The 14,939-nt window shown below is 46.5% G+C and overlaps 1 protein-coding gene and 1 long non-coding RNA gene across 6 annotated transcripts in view; both read left to right on the forward strand.

Moving 5' to 3' along the window:
* The first annotated feature begins 50 nt into the window (after nucleotides 1-50).
* LOC109369678 lies at nucleotides 51-3,805 on the forward strand. The gene is made up of 2 exons (XR_004161113.1): nucleotides 51-146; nucleotides 2,583-3,805. It is a non-coding gene; the product is annotated as an uncharacterized LOC109369678 (long non-coding RNA).
* Nucleotides 3,806-14,701: 10,896 nt separating this feature from the next.
* The window catches only part of PIAS1 (protein inhibitor of activated STAT 1), a 51,613-nt gene continuing 51,375 nt past the window's right edge, over nucleotides 14,702-14,939 (forward strand). For 4 of the 5 annotated variants that reach the window (XR_002119087.2, XM_010717609.3, XM_010717612.3 and 1 more), the window contains exon 1: nucleotides 14,702-14,797. Coding sequence is in view for 3 of the 5 variants with exons in the window: in XM_010717609.3 (XP_010715911.1) it covers nucleotides 14,774-14,797 (24 nt within the window). In the remaining 2 variants the exon portion in view is untranslated. The other variant, XM_010717610.3, reaches the window with a different exon arrangement.

Genomic DNA, 14,939 nt, shown 5'->3' on the forward strand with positions numbered 1-14,939 from the left:
GCGTATAAACGGGCACTGCCCCTTCCCCTGGGTTCCCCTCTGTCCTTGGAGCTTTGCCTTTATTCTGAGGAACTCTCTCGTGGTTTTCTGGGGGCCATTGGTTGAGTTGCAGTGTGTGACCTTGCTGGCATCTCACCTGTATGCAGGTGAGCCCGTTGGGGAGGGCTTTTCCTGCTGGGACACGAGAGGGATGCAGAGATTTGGATAAGGAGCTTTGATAAGAAGTTAGAATCAGGCTTTGCAGGCTGAGAGGCTGTCAGCTTGTGGGGGTGAAGTAGTTGGGACTCTCTGCAGATTGCAGCATCTTGCACTGCATGCTTTCTTTTGCCACTCTCTGGTTGGGTTGCTGTGGGTCCCTTGAGATGTGGCACAAAGTGACCCTATGGAGGAACCTGACCTGTCCTCTGTCCCTGGGGAGAAGCACAAGGCAGTGCTGGCAGCACTCTGGGCTGTGCCACCAAACCCCGAGGAGCTCCTGCAACCCAGAGGGGACCCCACTGCCATCCCATTGCCATGCCCACCCCTCCCAGTCTCTCTCTCCCTATAGCAGGCTGCTGGGACCATGCCAGTGCTCACCTGCCCTGCACGTCTCCCAGCAGCGTGGGTGCAAAACCCACTTCTTGTCTTGTATTAATATTTTCACACTACTTAGCTCTCATTAAAATGTACTTTGCTGAATTTAATATGCGACATCAAATGACACAACGTATTAAGTGCTTAATATACTAGAAATTATGAAACTATTATAGTCTAAGTAATATGAAATAATTAGAGTGAATTAAACTTCAGCAGCACAATGAGGGAGAGGCTTCAAATTTTTATTATTATTTTTTTTCAGTCTTAAAATAGTTGAAAGCAGTAATAGCCCACGAAAATAAACAGGCAGAGTTAGGATTTTTAAATAATTAAAGCAGGAAAAAGCCTGGAGTGCCTGTACTTGAGCCTGTGATGAATTCGAACTGGGGGAAGCAGAAGGTCTGTGTGCTGCAGCTGATGGAGTCGTTCTTTCAGGCCAGTGGCAGAGCAGCTCCGAGGAGCTGAGCAGCAGACCTCCAGCCTGGCCAATGCTTCTCCCCATATGCTGCTCCCTCTTGCACTCAGGGCTGCATGCAGGCCTTGTTTGGGGGTGGTGACAGTGCAGTGTCTGCTCTGGGCTTTGTTGCTGTGTCACCTCTTGGTTGGAAGATGTTTTGCAAAGCTGCTTTTAGAGGGGATGCAAATATCAGACACCCCCAAAACATCTCAAAATGGGAGCAGCTGGTTGGAGCTCAGCTGCTGGTCCCTGGAATGTGCTCCAAGTTGTTGTGCTGAAGTTTGATGTAATGGCATGTGGGTCTGCAGCAGCAATGTGCAGCACCTGACTGTGCAGTGGGGTCAGGTCTGTAGGATGCCAGGACACAGTGTTCCCCGTGCCCAGATGGGCTTCAGCTGTGCAACTCTTATGGAAACTCCCAAATTACCCCTTGAGGATGCAGTATGGGGCACAGACATGCCTGGTCCACGCTGAAGTTTGGGATTTGGGGTCTGGAAAGCAACTGAGAATGTGGGGCTCACCCTCCTGTGTCCTCTGATCCCACAGCTCTGAGCAGAGGGAGCTGATGGAGTTGGAATAGTTTGCCTTGAAATGGTGATGTCAGGTGGGAGTGGGTCACCGACCCTGTGCTGGGGGCTCACCAGTGGCACTGTTACAGTTAATTTAAGATGCTCTGTCATAATGCAAGGACAGGCTCTGCTTTTGCAAACGTCTTGGGCATCATCAGATTGATGGAGTGGTGTCTGAGAAGCAGTGCTGCTCTCTAACTCAAGTTAGAAGTGAGGAAATGCTCCTCGAGCACTATTTAGGTTCCAGCAACAAGCAAAAGATAGGTTGGCTTGGGAAGTCAGAGTGTTACGTACCCACGATTCACCAGTAAGTGTCTAAAAAGTACTCACTTTTATTTCACATGGCTCTTGGATTTTCAGCTTCTATTTGCTGTTGGTGACAAGGAGGAAAAATAATCACCTCTTCTGTTGTTGGGTTACAGCTGTGTTTGGCTGTGAGGGAGAGGTGTGTGAGATCCATAGGACAAACTACAGAGAGCCTTGGGTTGGGAGGGGCACCAAAATTTGCCTGTGGGCTGTGGGCTCCTTCCTCTCTGTGCATCCCACGTGGTATGAGCAGCAGCAGTGAGATGGCCCATCCCTTTCTTTGCACCTCAATAGCCTTTTTTGGGGGAAAAATCCCTGAAATCTGATTGCTGAGGCCCTGCTGCCTTCAGCCTGAGTGTTTGGGTTATCGGTGCGGTGCAATGTGTGCCTGCTCTCTTTGGGTTCATTCAGGTGGGTCAGGGAAGGCAGCGAGCTGCAGGTGAGCAGCTGCAGTGCCTGTGTGCAATCAGCTCTGGCTTTAATTAGGCTGACGGAGGTCTGGGTGCTAAGGAGGCTTTCTGTATGGCATGGCTGAGAGGATGGTGTGCAGTTGCATAAATCCCACGTTTATGCACATGTAGCTAAGTGATCACCACAGCTTTCTCCCCCCTATTCTCTCCCCCTTTGCTATCATCTTTTTATGCTCAAATCTCCTTCCATTCATCTCTTCCCAGCTCCTAACGAAGCTGTGGCCCCGGCTCTGCATGCTCTCCTCCCAGATATTTTGCACCTGGTGCCACCGGCCCCCGCTTCAAAGCAGGGCTCTCACTACGAGCTGGGCACGCACATCCAGCGGTGGAATTTGACACTAACAAATGAACTCTCATTATTTTCCTGCGGAACTGAGCCTCTGTTGCCACCGTGCGGGCGTTTGGCAGAGAGCTGCTCCTCAGCCTCAGCGCTGGGGCAGCAGTGATGTCCCTGCAGTCCGACTGCCCACAGCCACCCCTCTGCCATTGCTATGAATCGGTGCTAATTGCTACCTGTGAGCAATGGGCTGTGCCACCGCAGCTCCTGCGCCCGAGGAGGAAGGAGAGGAAGGAGTGTTTTCTGGGAATCCTTTGCTTCTGCTGCCCCAGCTCTGGAAGCAGGCAGCCTTCAGCTGCTGGGGCTGTTAATGTCACCTTTCCCAAGTGCTACGCTTGCAAAGCAACCTGCCAAGTATAGCACGTCTTAATTTGCTCCTTTCCCATGCATTCCTGGATTTACAGCTTGGTTTCGTCTGGCTGCTGCTTGCTGGGAGGGGTGAAGCCCCTTCGGAGGGCAGCTCTGAGCCTTGTGGGTTCCCATGCTGCTCCCTGAAAAGCATCACCTAAACAGAAGCTCAGGTTTGATTGGGCAGAAACTGATCTCCTGGCATCGCTTATCTATGCAATGATTGCACCCAGCAGGCTGCTGTCCCAGCACCCGTACGTTGTTCTGTATTCTCTTTAAATGTTTTTTAGGTAGTGCGGATTTGGCACTGCAGTAATATGTGTAAAATGAAAAAAAGAAAAAAAGAAACAGCGTAGGAAAAAATGCATTTTCAGTGATGCCCGTGCTGGGCTGAAAAGTACATTTGAAGTCGCTTGCCATCTGCAGCAACTTGTCCAAAGCAAACATTACCCGTCGGGCCAGGTCTGGCTGCGTAATTGCCATAAACCATCACGAGGGCATCCAGAATAGCACAGCCCTGGAACGACTTCGAGGATTAGGTCCTACTCCCTTGAAAAATAAACCTTGGCAAAAGCTCAGCTCTCCCTAATAAAAATTCCATTTTCACAGCTCTAATCAAGTTTTCCAGAGCCGCAGTCCAAATTAGGATCTGCGTGCAGAATATCCGACCCAGGAGAACGGGATGGAGCTTTGCATGGGAAGCAGTGCCAGGCTGGAAATTTCCAAAGTGCTCAACAGTTCACCTGCACTGCAGCACAGACCACATCCCCTCGTGCACAGCTCTGCCAGCCCTGAGCTCCTGCTCGCAGGTGGATGGGTCGCACTCAATGCAGGGAGAGTGTCGTAAGGCAGCTTTACAATCACTTAATAATCACTGAAATTGCTTTCTACCATTATTTCCACTCCTGCATCCAACTGTTCATCAGCAGCTTTCGGTGCAAATGTGTTTTTTAATGCCTGTCTTGCAGTGTTTTGCAAACAATGGACCCATTATTGTCTTGAGTTCAGATGGCCTGGTTATACGTAACCACGGCCATCCATATAACCTCCTTGTTCTGTTGAGCAGTGCAGAGGATGCAAACAATGTACGCTGTTCTGTGAGCAAATGCAGAAGTGATCCATGCTGCACAGGTCACAAAGGAGCTTGGCCAGTAAGTGGCTGTACAGTTGTAGGGGAAGGGAGGAGAACCCAACCACGGCCCACCTTTGTGGCTGAGCCGACAGACGGATGGGAAAACTCAGGGCAAGATCACCACTGAAGTGCTCACGTGGGCTCCTGATAGTGGAAACATGCTGAATATGTGATACAATGTGAAGTTACGTAACACCTTTTATGAAATTCTTGGCGTTAAAACAATGCATAAAAAGAACAGATGTGGCAAATTGCAGCTACGGTCTGATCCCTTTCTGTAGTGGGGTTTAGTGAAAACAATGGAGTTGATTTAAATTCATTCTTTCATTTTCTTTCTTCAAAGTGTCCACAGGCAGGGAAGTATTTGAAAGAAAAGCAGAAAAGCTGCAAGTGCAAATGGGGTCTTGTATGGAGAGCTGTGAGCTCCAGTCACGGAAATGGGGTGCCCAGCTTTGCCTGTGGGGCTTCTGCTGCTGTGTGGGACACGACGCTGAGCTGTGTCCTGGTGGCAGAGCAGCTCAATGAATCTGAGCTCGCCTGGGTCTCCATATTTTCAGGAATGGACGTTCCCTCACCGAGCTGCTGTTTGTGTAAGGCCCTGAAGCAGCACAAGGCAAAGCTTGGTGTCCCCACAGCACCAGTGCTGAGTGGAGCCCAGCTCCTGGCCTCCAACCTATTGCCAGCCCCGTGGGTTTCCCAAAAGGTCCCAGGCTGTGGGGCTGCACAGCCGATAAGGGGCTGCAGGCTCTAATCAGAGCTGCATCTGCATGCACTGTGGCTCCTGATAAGAGCAGCAGGCTCAGAAGATGGACTCCTGTTTGTTGTGGTACGCAGTGCCCTGAATACGGGCAAGCTGCTGCTCCAGCCCCTAAAACCAGACCCAGAGCTTTTAGCAGCAAAGCAATGCTCCGTTGCTGCTGCACAAGCAAGAAGGCAATGGTTGTGGGTGGGGGTTGGTTGGTTGATATATATATTTTAATCCTATTTCTGGCTATTAGCATTGTGTATAGATGGTTTTCTACATCAGCTCATGTTCTGGCTCTGTGGAGACAACAGCTCCATAATAACCATGCTTCATGAAACCCAGCCCTAGCTCTGCTCCAGAATGGCCCAGGAGCATGGCTGGCTGAGATGTGCCATTAGCTCTTAGCATTGTCTGAAGAATTTTTGTTCTGGATGGAAGAAAACAGGATGTTTTGAATGAAAATAGGAAAAAAATGGTATTAACAGCTGATTTTTTATTTTTTTTTAATAGATACAAGGCCTTCCAGCTAAAGGCTGCTGACATAAAAAAAGGAAATTTCAACAGAAAGAAGGAAGTGACTGTTTTGAAAGTGTTCGGCTGGAGGCATCAAACTGAAAGGATCTTGTGCAACTCTGCTTTTTAGGCCTAATGCTAAATCCATCCATTTATTCCTTACCATAAGGAAATCACTGAGGAATGCTAGGGAAAAGGACAGATCTCTGGTCTGGCTGGAAGCACGCAGCACCTTGCAGGGTGAGATGCTGATATTTGTCTCTGGTTTTGAGCTGTCTGTTCTCCTCCCCTCCTCTCTGCTGCTGTAGTGGGACAGCTGGGGGTTCTGATAAGGGATGGGGAGATAAGGGGCTCTCTGCCACCCCTCCCTGCCCTGCAGCTCCTGCATTCTGAGGCTCAGCTCTCAGAACCCCGTGAGCTCTACTAAATGTATGGGGAAGTGGCCCTCAAGCAGAATGGGTCTCATGCACCCCTGTCTGTGGGGGACATTTAAGTACAAACATTTTGGGGGAAAATGGTATGGGGAAAGGAATTAAAGAGTACTTAGGAGAGAGCAGGTTCCCTTCAACCAGCACCCATTGTGTCTCTCAAGAAGACACACTTAGAGCTCTGGAACAGCTCTACCTTGAGTAAAACCCATATTATTGATGTGACAGAGTGGGCACAGGCACGCCCTGAGGGAGACAGGTAGGAATGTGGCTCCGGCACTGCTCTCAGTGCAAAACAAAAGGGTTTCTGTGACAGTCGGGAGCAAGTGCCAGCCAAAGGGCATGGGCTCCTTTCATCCTGTGTTCAGCTGCAGAATGTTAGCAGCAAGTTTCACACCGACCGTCGGCAGCTTTCTGCACCCTGCTTCATCAGGTGGGCTGATTGCAACACGGGGATGTGCTGCAAGAAACTGAGAAAACTAACTTTTGCCTTACTGCTGGTTGTTTCTTAGCAATGCCTTTCCTGCATGGCCACAACATGGCGTTCTATTGCAGTCTGTCTGTACCAGGGCAGAGGGAGCAGAGCACGAGGAAGCTGTGGTGGGACTCTGAGCCTTGTGGCTTGCTCAGTTCCTAATGCAATGTGTGCTCCCTCTGTCACGGGGTGCTGGTGCCGTGGATTTGGCTGGTTTGGGTTGTTCCTACTTGGAGTGCTTTGGTGTCGGTGGAGCTGCGTGGGATAAGTTACGATGTCAAAACACAGCGATGTTGTCACATAACCATCTCCCATTCTGGGGTCAAGGTTCTGTTCTATAGCTCGGAAACCCATTAGTCCATCAGAAAGCATATGGCCGAGAATGGACAAAAAATCTTGTGTTCGGGTCAGAGCTGTAGACAAAAGGCTCTTTGTGCTGGAGGCTGACAATGACAAATAAAGAGGAACCTGTTGATCTAAAAGAGAAATTGAGGATTATGAAAAGATCACATGGTGAGAAAAAGGCCTTGGCTGCTTGTCAGTCCTGCCTGTCATTAAAATGCAGTTTGTCCGTAGAAATCCTGCCCCCTGCACAGGCTGTTTGTCTGTCCTACAGGCACTGCTACCTGCATCTGACCGTGCTGGCTCAGGAGCACACAGCAGGAGCGATTCTCTTAGCCGATCCTTTGCTGTGTGTTGGGGGTTGTGCGAAATAATTAGCTCTTATAGACTCTTCTGGCAGTATAGAAACAGTAACTGCTGAAAAAGTGTCTGCCCCACCATGCTATATAGACACACAAAGAAATGGTAACAAACCCCAGGTAATTCAGCAGAGTTATTGGAGGTAAACCAAGAGCTATGCCTAATGCTAATAATAAGCATATTTCCCAAGGGTAACATTTGATTTCTATCCAGACCTGGACATATTTGAAGCTTTGCCTGCAAGTCGTTGTGTTGCAGATTAACTGGGACAATACAATCTGTGAATAGCTGTGAAGCCCTCAGCCAGCTCTGAAGGAACAGCAGTAGAACCTGGACGAGGCTGGGCTGCAGAACGCTTCACACATAATGTGTTTTTTCACACTGAACGGGGAGAAAACAGAACTGCTTTGGTTTTGTGGGAAGCACATCTGGCAACTGCATATTTCTTATCGGTGTGCAGAAAACACTCCGAACAGAAAGATTTCTATTGAACGCTGATGGGCTGCCTAAAATGACCTTCAGAGTCTATGGAGTGAACCATGGATTTTTAAAAAATCTATGATAGCCCATTATGTTCTGGAATGTATCCGAGCACGTCATCCCACGGACTCTGTGCTGTCTGAAATAAAGGAGACCCATGGAAGTGTGCTTAATTTAAACAAAACGGGGACAGAGTAAGAGCAGAATGCTTATTCTCTGGTTTTATTTATCTTTATAGCTGAAGAAGCTGAGCTGGGGAAGGTGGCTGGGAAATGAAACGCAGAGGGGAATGGCCCTCGCTGTTCTCCGAGCACTGGTTTGAAATCAATGCAGATAATGCACTTGGAAGGACTGCCTTCTTTACTGGTTTTCAGTAAACTGCTGGGCTGCATTTCCCTGTGTGATGTGATAGTGATGTCTGTGCCAGTAAGAATGTACCTGGGGAAAAAACAAGTCTGCAGTTCCTTGCAAGCAACGTTTGGGTAGTTTAGTCTGGGATGCCCTGAGTTTTATATATCGAGCAGTGCATATCTAGGGCTGCTGTGACTCACTCCTGGTGGTAAAATATGTTTCTGAGTTCTCTGCAGCTTATTCTGAAGACCCAACAAACCCTATTTCAACACGAAATATGTTGGGCAGCATGAGATGCCATCCCTCCCTCACTGCAGCCCTACGTGAGCACCCTGGCACAGCAGAGCTGTTCTCTAAGCGCTGCTCTCCCTCTTCTTTAGCAGCCTTGATTTTGGCCCCTGGAAATCAGTGATAAACTCCCAGTGACTCCAGTGCTGTTGGATTAGGCCTAGGGTCCAATTATCCTCATTAAAAGCACAAACCAATAACTCACAGTTCTAAGTAGGCTTGCTATGGACAGCACCACTGGGATTTAATGCACTATACTGGAGCTGATGCTTAAATTTTTCTATTTATATATGCTCTGGGAGAATAATTTTATGGGTAAATATGATATTCATTAATATTTTTCTTTGTTAATTCACTGACGCTAGTAAAGAGCTTTGAAGATGAAAGCACTGGATGCAATAAATATTAAGATGACTCCAACTCATTTTAATGTTGCCAGCATTCCAGCTCCACCATCTTTCATCCAAGAATCTCAAAGTACTTTCCAAACGCTAATAAATTTCCTTCCAACAGTCCAGGGAGATACCTCTTACTATCATCATCCCCATTGCATAAAGCAGTGTGTTTTACTCCATGACGTGGTCAAAGGCAGCTAGTATGGCAGGAATCTGTTTGGGAACGATCCAAAAATTCCTGATTTCCCATTCTCCTGTCCTTGCTGCTAGACAGCATTCCCTTTGTGGGAGTGTGGTGTGACACTCACCTGTGCGGTGCCTTCGCTCGTCAGGTGCTTTTATGGACTGCCCTTAAAACAAAAAACAGACAACAACAACGTGCCACACCCGGGGCAGGAGATGAAGCAAACTGAAGCCCTATTGCGGAGGCAGAATCTCAGCATCCATTCTCAAAAGGCTGTTAAAATGGAAATGTTTTCTCAGATATAACACAGCTGAGGATGTGCCGAGGAGAGTGCAGCCGAGCACAAAAGATCTGGGCTAAAGAGCATGTGCTGCAGCTGAACTCCTAAAACTCTTTCCAAAGCAGAGGCTAAGCTAATGATGAGACATGAAGACCGTTTGGAGACAGCATGACTCCAGCAATCCATGAGAACAATGCAAAGTTCAAAAATAGCAGTATCGACTGGTGGAAAAACAACATACATATAATTTTCAGGTAATTACTATAGTATAATTAGCTTTCTTGTTTTCCTAAGAGCCAGCTGAAAAGAACTGTGCTTGCTGCTCGAGCTCAGCTTTATTTACAGTGTTCCCAGGACTAAAGTGATTCTTTAAAAAATTGAGATTAGGTAAAAAAAAAAAAAAGACATGAGTGCTTGGTATGAGATAGCATCTCCACGCAGTGGGTGGAGGCTGGCTGCTGACGTCTCCTCAGCTCTCTCCCAACCTCATTAGACAACATCAGAGCTGAAGGACTGCAGAACAGAAGCAAAATCTGCTCCAGTGCTGTGTTACTTCCCTGTGTGGTCTTATGGGGGCAATAGAACTGGAAAATGCTATGATGCGGGGAGCAAAGAGGCTCAGACTGTAGCTTGCCTCTATCTTTTTCCAGATCGCTGCCTGTGACCGATGCCCTGTGCAAAATTGTTACAAAACAGGACTGTGTGGAAGTGCCGCATTTCACGTGTACAGTGCAGTGGGAGAGCAAAGAGAGGGGGAGAGACGTAGCGTTGTAACAGGGATTTACTCTCGAAGTTCTGGAAAATGCAGTACCTTGAGCTTTTTAATTCTTTTTCTCTGCCACAGAACTTTCCTTATTAGGAACTCTTTGGTATCTGTAGAACTTAACCTCTTGAGTGATGAGGGCTTGCAGTCTTACTTAGAATCACTTGTAATCAAAATGGAAGAATTTGTCTAAAACTAAAAACTTGGTTTTGTTGGTGCTGCAAGTCTGCATGGTTTATTACAAACCCGCCTCACCTCTCTGAAGGTATGTGGAAGCAGAAGTTAATTTCTGCAGCTTCCAGTCTTTGGGTTTGGATTGTCTTTGGCCTGGAGAGGACTTGGCTGTGGCACCGCACGGCACACTCCATGGCTGAAGGTGAACCAGCCGCAGTGCTTTCTGCTCCTTGTTCCTCATCTACGTGCTGTGAAAATGGGTGCTAATGGGGAAAAATCACAATAGTGACTCAGCGAGGTGGAATTTTGTTGACAAAATCTGAATTCAGCTCAGCCAAAGGAAATGCTTTTGCAAGTGTAGATGAATATCTCAAGAATGACCATTTATTCTAGCATTCTTGGAAGAAAAAGAAGAGAAAAAGAAAGGAAAGGAAGAAAAAGGAAGAAAGAAGATGAACATTCAAATACATTTTCTCACCAGAGAAAGGTGAGCAAATGTACACACATTCAGTCCTTGGGGGCAGATTTTTCTGAGATAAAATTTACAGGAGTTGCCTTTGGGTAAGTTAAACCACTGCTGGAAGGATTTGTTGGGAAGGTAGGACGCGGTCGCCTTCTTAGCTAGGACAGTGTGTAATGTGTGTGCCCCATCTCATACAGAAAGCAGCTCTCCTATGGCACAACATCATCCAGTGCAATCGAGTTTTCAACCACAGAATCATTAGGGTTGGAAAAGACCTCTAAGATCATGTAGTCCAACAGTCAGCTCATCCCCAGCATGCTCACTAACTACGTCCCTCAGTGCTACATCCATGAACACCTCCAAGGATGATGAGTCCACCATCTCCCTGGGCAGCCTGTTCCAAAATGTCAGCAAGGCTGCACGAATGCGTTTTTCACGTGAACGTGCTGCAGCAGTGGTCATCCAGCCTCTACTTTTCTTTCCGCACCTTGCTTTATGAAGGAGTTAGACCTAAAGGGTTTGGGCAGGAAGGAATCTTTTCTCCTGGGGAATTGCAGGAAGACCCCGTCCTGTCCATCCTCACTGAAAACCTATAAAACTATTTGACATCACCAATACTTAATTTTGACACAGTGCATATATAGAATAGCTTAACTCCAGAGGGCAGGCCTTAAGAATTAGCAGGGTGCTGTGAGCCAGCAGATATCGCCCATTGATAGTAGGGCGGAAAAGGCTAAGCAAATAGTTTGAAAGAATGGGCTAATTGTGTGCTTATTGCCATTGTCCTGCAGCTGCAGTGCTTTGTATGGCAGCAAAGCACACGGGGAGCCAAGCTTGGCTTGGCATCCGTAACTCCAGCCTGGGAATACAATATACAGGGCATGCAAGTATCAGAGAGGACAATTAGAAATTTTGAAAGATTAAACTCAAAATTGCAATGGAAAAAGAGTTTGTAGAGAGGCCAAGGCAGGCTTTGAGTGCTTGTAAAATGCACTCGTATGTGTACAGTAAAAAGGCAAGTTGATATTTAGGAACTGAAAAAACAGGAAATATGCAGATGAGGCTTGTATGTGTCACACTGTAACGCTGCATATGTAATTAAAGATGATAGTAACTCATTTACATGTGCTTTCCATCCTGCAATAACTTTGCTCTATCAGCAGGCCTGAGGACATAAAACAGGTAACCTTAACAGAGCAGTTCAGATTTTTTTCCTAATTTAGGATTTGAAGTGGCTAGCTCTCTGCGCATTTTAATAACGTGGGCACCGGTGATGTAATGAACACTTTCCTAAATAAGTACCAGCCCTTATTTTGGGCCTAATTTGAGATGGTGGTAATATAACATTGCACTTAGATGTGAATTCAGAGGAGACGTGTGCACCAGCCGAGTTTCAGTTACTTTACATTGCTGAACTTATTGTAGAGCATGCGGAGAAATTCCATGCACGTTGTATATAAAGAATTAAAAGAATTTATTTAATCATTTGATCTGCTGGCTACTCGATTCCAAAATTTCCTTTGTATGTAATCAAGTAATTTCCACTAAAATGTATTTCTGCAACTTTTTTTTTTCTGCCAGAAATGTCCATTTCAGTGACACATCTAAACGGTTCTTTCACCTCCAACAATCTTGGGAATAAAAGATGTTTTTAATGGTCTGATCATGTTTTAATATTAAGAAAGAGAGACATTTAGAACCTCTCTTTAAATGACTTAAAATTCAGGACAAAAATGCAAGCTCCACGACTTGGAGCAGAAAGCAAGTTTGCACTGTTAGAAAAAGAGGAAGGTCTTGGAGATTCAGGCTAATGAAAACAACATGTCAGTAGAAAAACTGCATATCTGTATAAAAATGTTACTGTGTCTGAACACGGTTTTCAGAAAGTGAGTTATTTGACATGGTAGGCTTTCTGGGAGGTTACGACATAGAAAAATGGAAGAAATTAGGGTAGAAGGTAGATTCTGGCAGCCATTTATTTTATTGCAATCCAGCAAAAAAAAGGGGAATGAACTTTTGAAAATTGGGAATTGAAAATACCAAAGCTTTGAAAGTTTCAGGAAAACCCTTGATCTTTATTTTTATCTCTTCTCCTCCTTCGTTGGGGGAAGTGTTAAAAGAAAAAAATACTGAGTTTTTTGCTTAGGAAAAGAGGTTACTGACAACTGGGAGGCTGTTTTGGAGGTGTTCTCACCTGCTCTGGTGCAGCTTAGGTGCACTGCTGAAATGACAGAATTGTGAGGGATCTGAGTGTTGCTATCACCGACGGAACTGCAGCAGAACTGGAGCAACTGGGAGCATCTCTGAAAATCGCTGTCTGTTGACAAAGTTTTTCTTGGCAAAGAAACCCTCATTTAAGTCTCAGGAGCAGAGAGGAACAAAATTTCATTACATGTAAATAATTGTCTAAAAATAGAAGCACAGATTGTTTTTCACATTAAGTGAGTTCCTTCTTCAAGCTAAAGTATATAGCACATTACAAAAAAGTGACTATCAAAAGTCTAAACTGAAAAACGGAGGGTCTGTGTTTTGCATTGCAAAAAATACAGCATTTAGGGAGAACCATTTTGAATGGAATTGTCGGTATCCTCTCATTTAGCTTGCTCCTTTATTTTAACGTATCTGAAGACATAGCCTATTTTATTTAGAGCAAGTTTTGAAAGAGGACACTGTGGTTTATGGCCATGTGTCAGGTTTGATAGCACTATGCCATGATTTAGCAAAGCACTTAAACACATGTCCACATCCCACTGAATTTGGTAGGAAGTGAAAAAGTAGAGGAAGAACTGTTTGCTGTGCAGCAAGCTTCTTTCAGGAGAAAAAAAAGAAAAAAAGAAAAAAAAAAAACAAATGAGGATTCGCCTTCATGATCATAGATCTTTTTGTCAAATTCTTTATGTTAGACACAAACCAATAGATCATAAGAAGATTATGTTTATTAAACATATTCAATCAGTCAAAATGAAATATTCTAACATGGGCTGGTTCAGACCACTGAAATAGATCAGCTAATTATGGTACATGTGGGTGTAATGGGTAGTCATCTGACTTTTGCTTTTTTAGACATCTTGCCTAGCACCCTGCCCCCTCCCCAAACCAGCCTTCAGACTTTGCATTACATGCAGCATTAAGCCAGAGTATCTGCTACTTATCAGCCTTTTTCATTGCTCATTTTCTGAATGCTTCAGTCGATATGCCAGTGCTCAATGGTAAGTGAAATCAATGAGAACAGTGGATGTTTGGTGTACCTGCAAGAGAAACGGGATATATCCGTGACCAGGAGCATGGAGCGGGCTGACACAGAGGAGTCCAAAGATGCTCCTGAGCTTTTTCTGCCATTCTGGTCCTGAGACCAAGCTGGGTAATGCTTCTGGATGAAACACTTGGAAACAAAACGTTTGTAAAGGAAGGAGGTTGCTTTCTGTTGTTCAGAAAACAGGACTTCATGTATATTCTCACCGCCAACAGGATGGTATCAAAAAGCTACTTAGTAGGAGATATTTGATACCGCTATCACATTTTCCCCTCAATGGAAACTGCCTAATTTTAAATTGTGGCTAACTACCCAGGTCACATGGGAGACATAAATTATAATTCAGAAATAATCACGAGTAGTAATCTCTTTACCATCGATTCCCCGTGTGGCCTCAAGCATGCTTTCCTCCATCCGCAGAGTGGAGGTATTAATGCTTTTCTATCTCGCAACGCAGATAATGTAAGTGCTTTCTGAATGTATGATGATGAATTTTATGGAAGCTGCGGAAAACGGGCAAATTTGGTCTCACTTAAAAGGATGTACAATATTGACCTTTGCGCCCAAGACCATTTTTCCACCTCGCGTGCTGGAAGTAAAGGCCAAGTGGAAAAAGTGTGACAGCAATCAGTAATTACAAGGAATAAGAAGCAGAGTGGCAAATTCCAGTTTTAATCAACTTATTGCTGTAGGAATGTGTGTCCACCGTTCCCCCCAGCCGCCGCCCCAGGGTGGGCCCAGCGTTCCCCCCTCAGAGCCCCGCTGAGGAGAGTGGCTCTCCCAGTGCCCCATTCCCTTGGAGGAGCAATGAAAGTGGGCCGCGTCGTCACAGGGGAAACTTTTCGCACTCAGGGCTCGGGAACGATCCCGCAGCAATGCGTGCGTACGGAGAAAGAAATGCGGGATCCCCCAACCCCGCGTGTGGAGGGGGAGAGGGAAAGAGAGAGAGATCCCTGAAGGAGCACAGGGGAGGGACAAAATGGCGCCGCGATTCAAACGCTGCGCGCTGCGTGCGGGCGGGAGGGGGCGGTGGGGGGGGCGGTGTCCCGGCGGGGTTCACTGCGCCTGCGCCCGGAGTTGCAAGATGGCGGACAGTGCGGAACTAAAGGTAAAGCGCAGCTCCAATTCCCTCCGCGACGCCGCTCGGGGCCGCGCTCCTCTCAGCGCTGCGGGGCGAAGCGAGGTGCTGCGTGGTGACTCCGCGGGGCCGCCTTCATTTGAGGGCTGAGGGACGGAGCGGGGCGGGCGGC

The sequence above is a fragment of the Meleagris gallopavo genome, chromosome 12, assembly GCF_000146605.3.
Source record: "Meleagris gallopavo isolate NT-WF06-2002-E0010 breed Aviagen turkey brand Nicholas breeding stock chromosome 12, Turkey_5.1, whole genome shotgun sequence".
Lineage (NCBI taxonomy): Eukaryota > Metazoa > Chordata > Aves > Galliformes > Phasianidae > Meleagris > Meleagris gallopavo.